At 35.2% G+C, this 1,550-nt stretch overlaps 1 protein-coding gene across 1 annotated transcript; it reads right to left on the bottom strand.

The window, feature by feature from the left end:
• Positions 1–209: 209 nt before the first annotated feature.
• On the bottom strand, positions 210–1,184 carry CPXCR1 (CPX chromosome region candidate 1). The gene is given in 3 exon segments (XM_059911668.1): positions 210–672; positions 674–811; positions 868–1,184. Coding segments are annotated over 3 exon segments (918 nt in total).
• Between the last annotated feature and the right edge of the window lie 366 nt (positions 1,185–1,550).

Genomic DNA, 1,550 nt, shown 5'->3' with positions numbered 1-1,550 from the left:
TAATAGCAGAGTTTAGACAGAGGTTTCCTTATGAGTTGTTCCTCTCTTCTCAATGGTGATTCTTTTTGATATATCTTATTTTGTGTTCCTTTCTGCAACTCCATCTAACACTATTAAAATTTATGTTCGTACAATTTTGCCTCAATTTGGTAGTCAAATTATAAATTTTTTAGAAGTTAAATTTTAAAATTAATTTGTCTCAGTTGAAGTTAATTCTCAGGAAAGCTGCAGGAATGTTGTCTAAATTCAATCAAATTGTTGAAACTACTTCCGCAGACAGGGCATAGTTATTTCCAACCATTATTGGTGTTTATAATCACAACCCTCATGTTGTGGTGAGATCTCAAATGATCCTCCAAAGCTTTTCAATTAAATGTGTTTTGAATTTGGGCTTGTGAGATACAGAGCACAGGCCTCACAAAAATGTGGAATCCATCCTTTCCTTTAGTATCAGTTGATTTGTAAAATTTTCATGGTGTCATTCTCTCAATGAGGGGACGGTAATAGTACACCCTCAAAGGTCTTCCAAATATTATGGTTCTCTCACCGTGAGTGAGGACATTTGGATGAGGAAGACGTGCTATATACTTTTGCTTCACCCACATGGTATTTTGACGACCTGTAGCCTGAGAGAAATGTCTACCACAGAGCAGATGGAGAATCATTCTTCTCATGATTGTTAATAAATGGGATTCTTCTCCATGAAATTGAGAGTTGGAGAGAAATTTTGTAATTTATGGTGTTATGACAGAAATCACTTGTTTTCATCTCCACTTTTCCTGAGTAGAATCTTGCTCTGTTAGTTAAGGGACTGTTTTTATCAATTTTTACTAGTGGGATACTCAGGTAATTCTCCCTAATCCTGACATGAGCAAAACCCATGTTCTAGGAATGGGAACCTGAATTAGAAAGGACTCATCTTCTTTAAAATCTTCTTTTTGAGAATCTTTTTGGGTTTCTTCTACTTCAAGCTCAGTATTTTCTGCTGCTTGAGGAACAGCATGCTCCTGGGAAGTTGGTGCATCTAGCGCCCTGTTCATTGGGTTGCTTTCCACCTGAGAAATCATATTAGAATCAGCAAATGAAGGCTCTATATCTGCACTGCAGTCATTTGGAGCCTCATTTTCTAAATTTTTGAGAGCATTGTCAGCTGGATTACTTCCTTCTTTAGTAGGAGAATTCATCCTGAGTTCTATTTATGAAAAAGAAGACAAAGATCTATTAAATTGAGGAATGCTCTACTTCATAAGAAACCAGTTTAATCCTGGAAAAAATATGTGGATGTGTTATTCCTGAGCTTTCACACACCTTTAAATATATATGAATTTCTCACATTTTTAACATCAGAGTCACAGACTCACAAAATAAAATAAGGAAAAATGAAAACTGAGGGCAAATTTGACTCCTATTAAATAGGTGGTCTCATTACTTACTTTTGAAACTTGTATAAATTTAGAATAACATAAACTTTCATCTAGTTAATATAGGAATGTATTCTCTGCACTATAGTGCATATAGTTCCCAGTAGGAAGCCTAATTATTCCCTTTTG

This window comes from Balaenoptera ricei, chromosome X (assembly GCF_028023285.1).
Source record: "Balaenoptera ricei isolate mBalRic1 chromosome X, mBalRic1.hap2, whole genome shotgun sequence".
Lineage (NCBI taxonomy): Eukaryota > Metazoa > Chordata > Mammalia > Artiodactyla > Balaenopteridae > Balaenoptera > Balaenoptera ricei.
The sequence above is the reverse complement of the archived record's forward strand: the minus strand, read 5'-3'. Positions and strand labels throughout refer to the sequence as shown.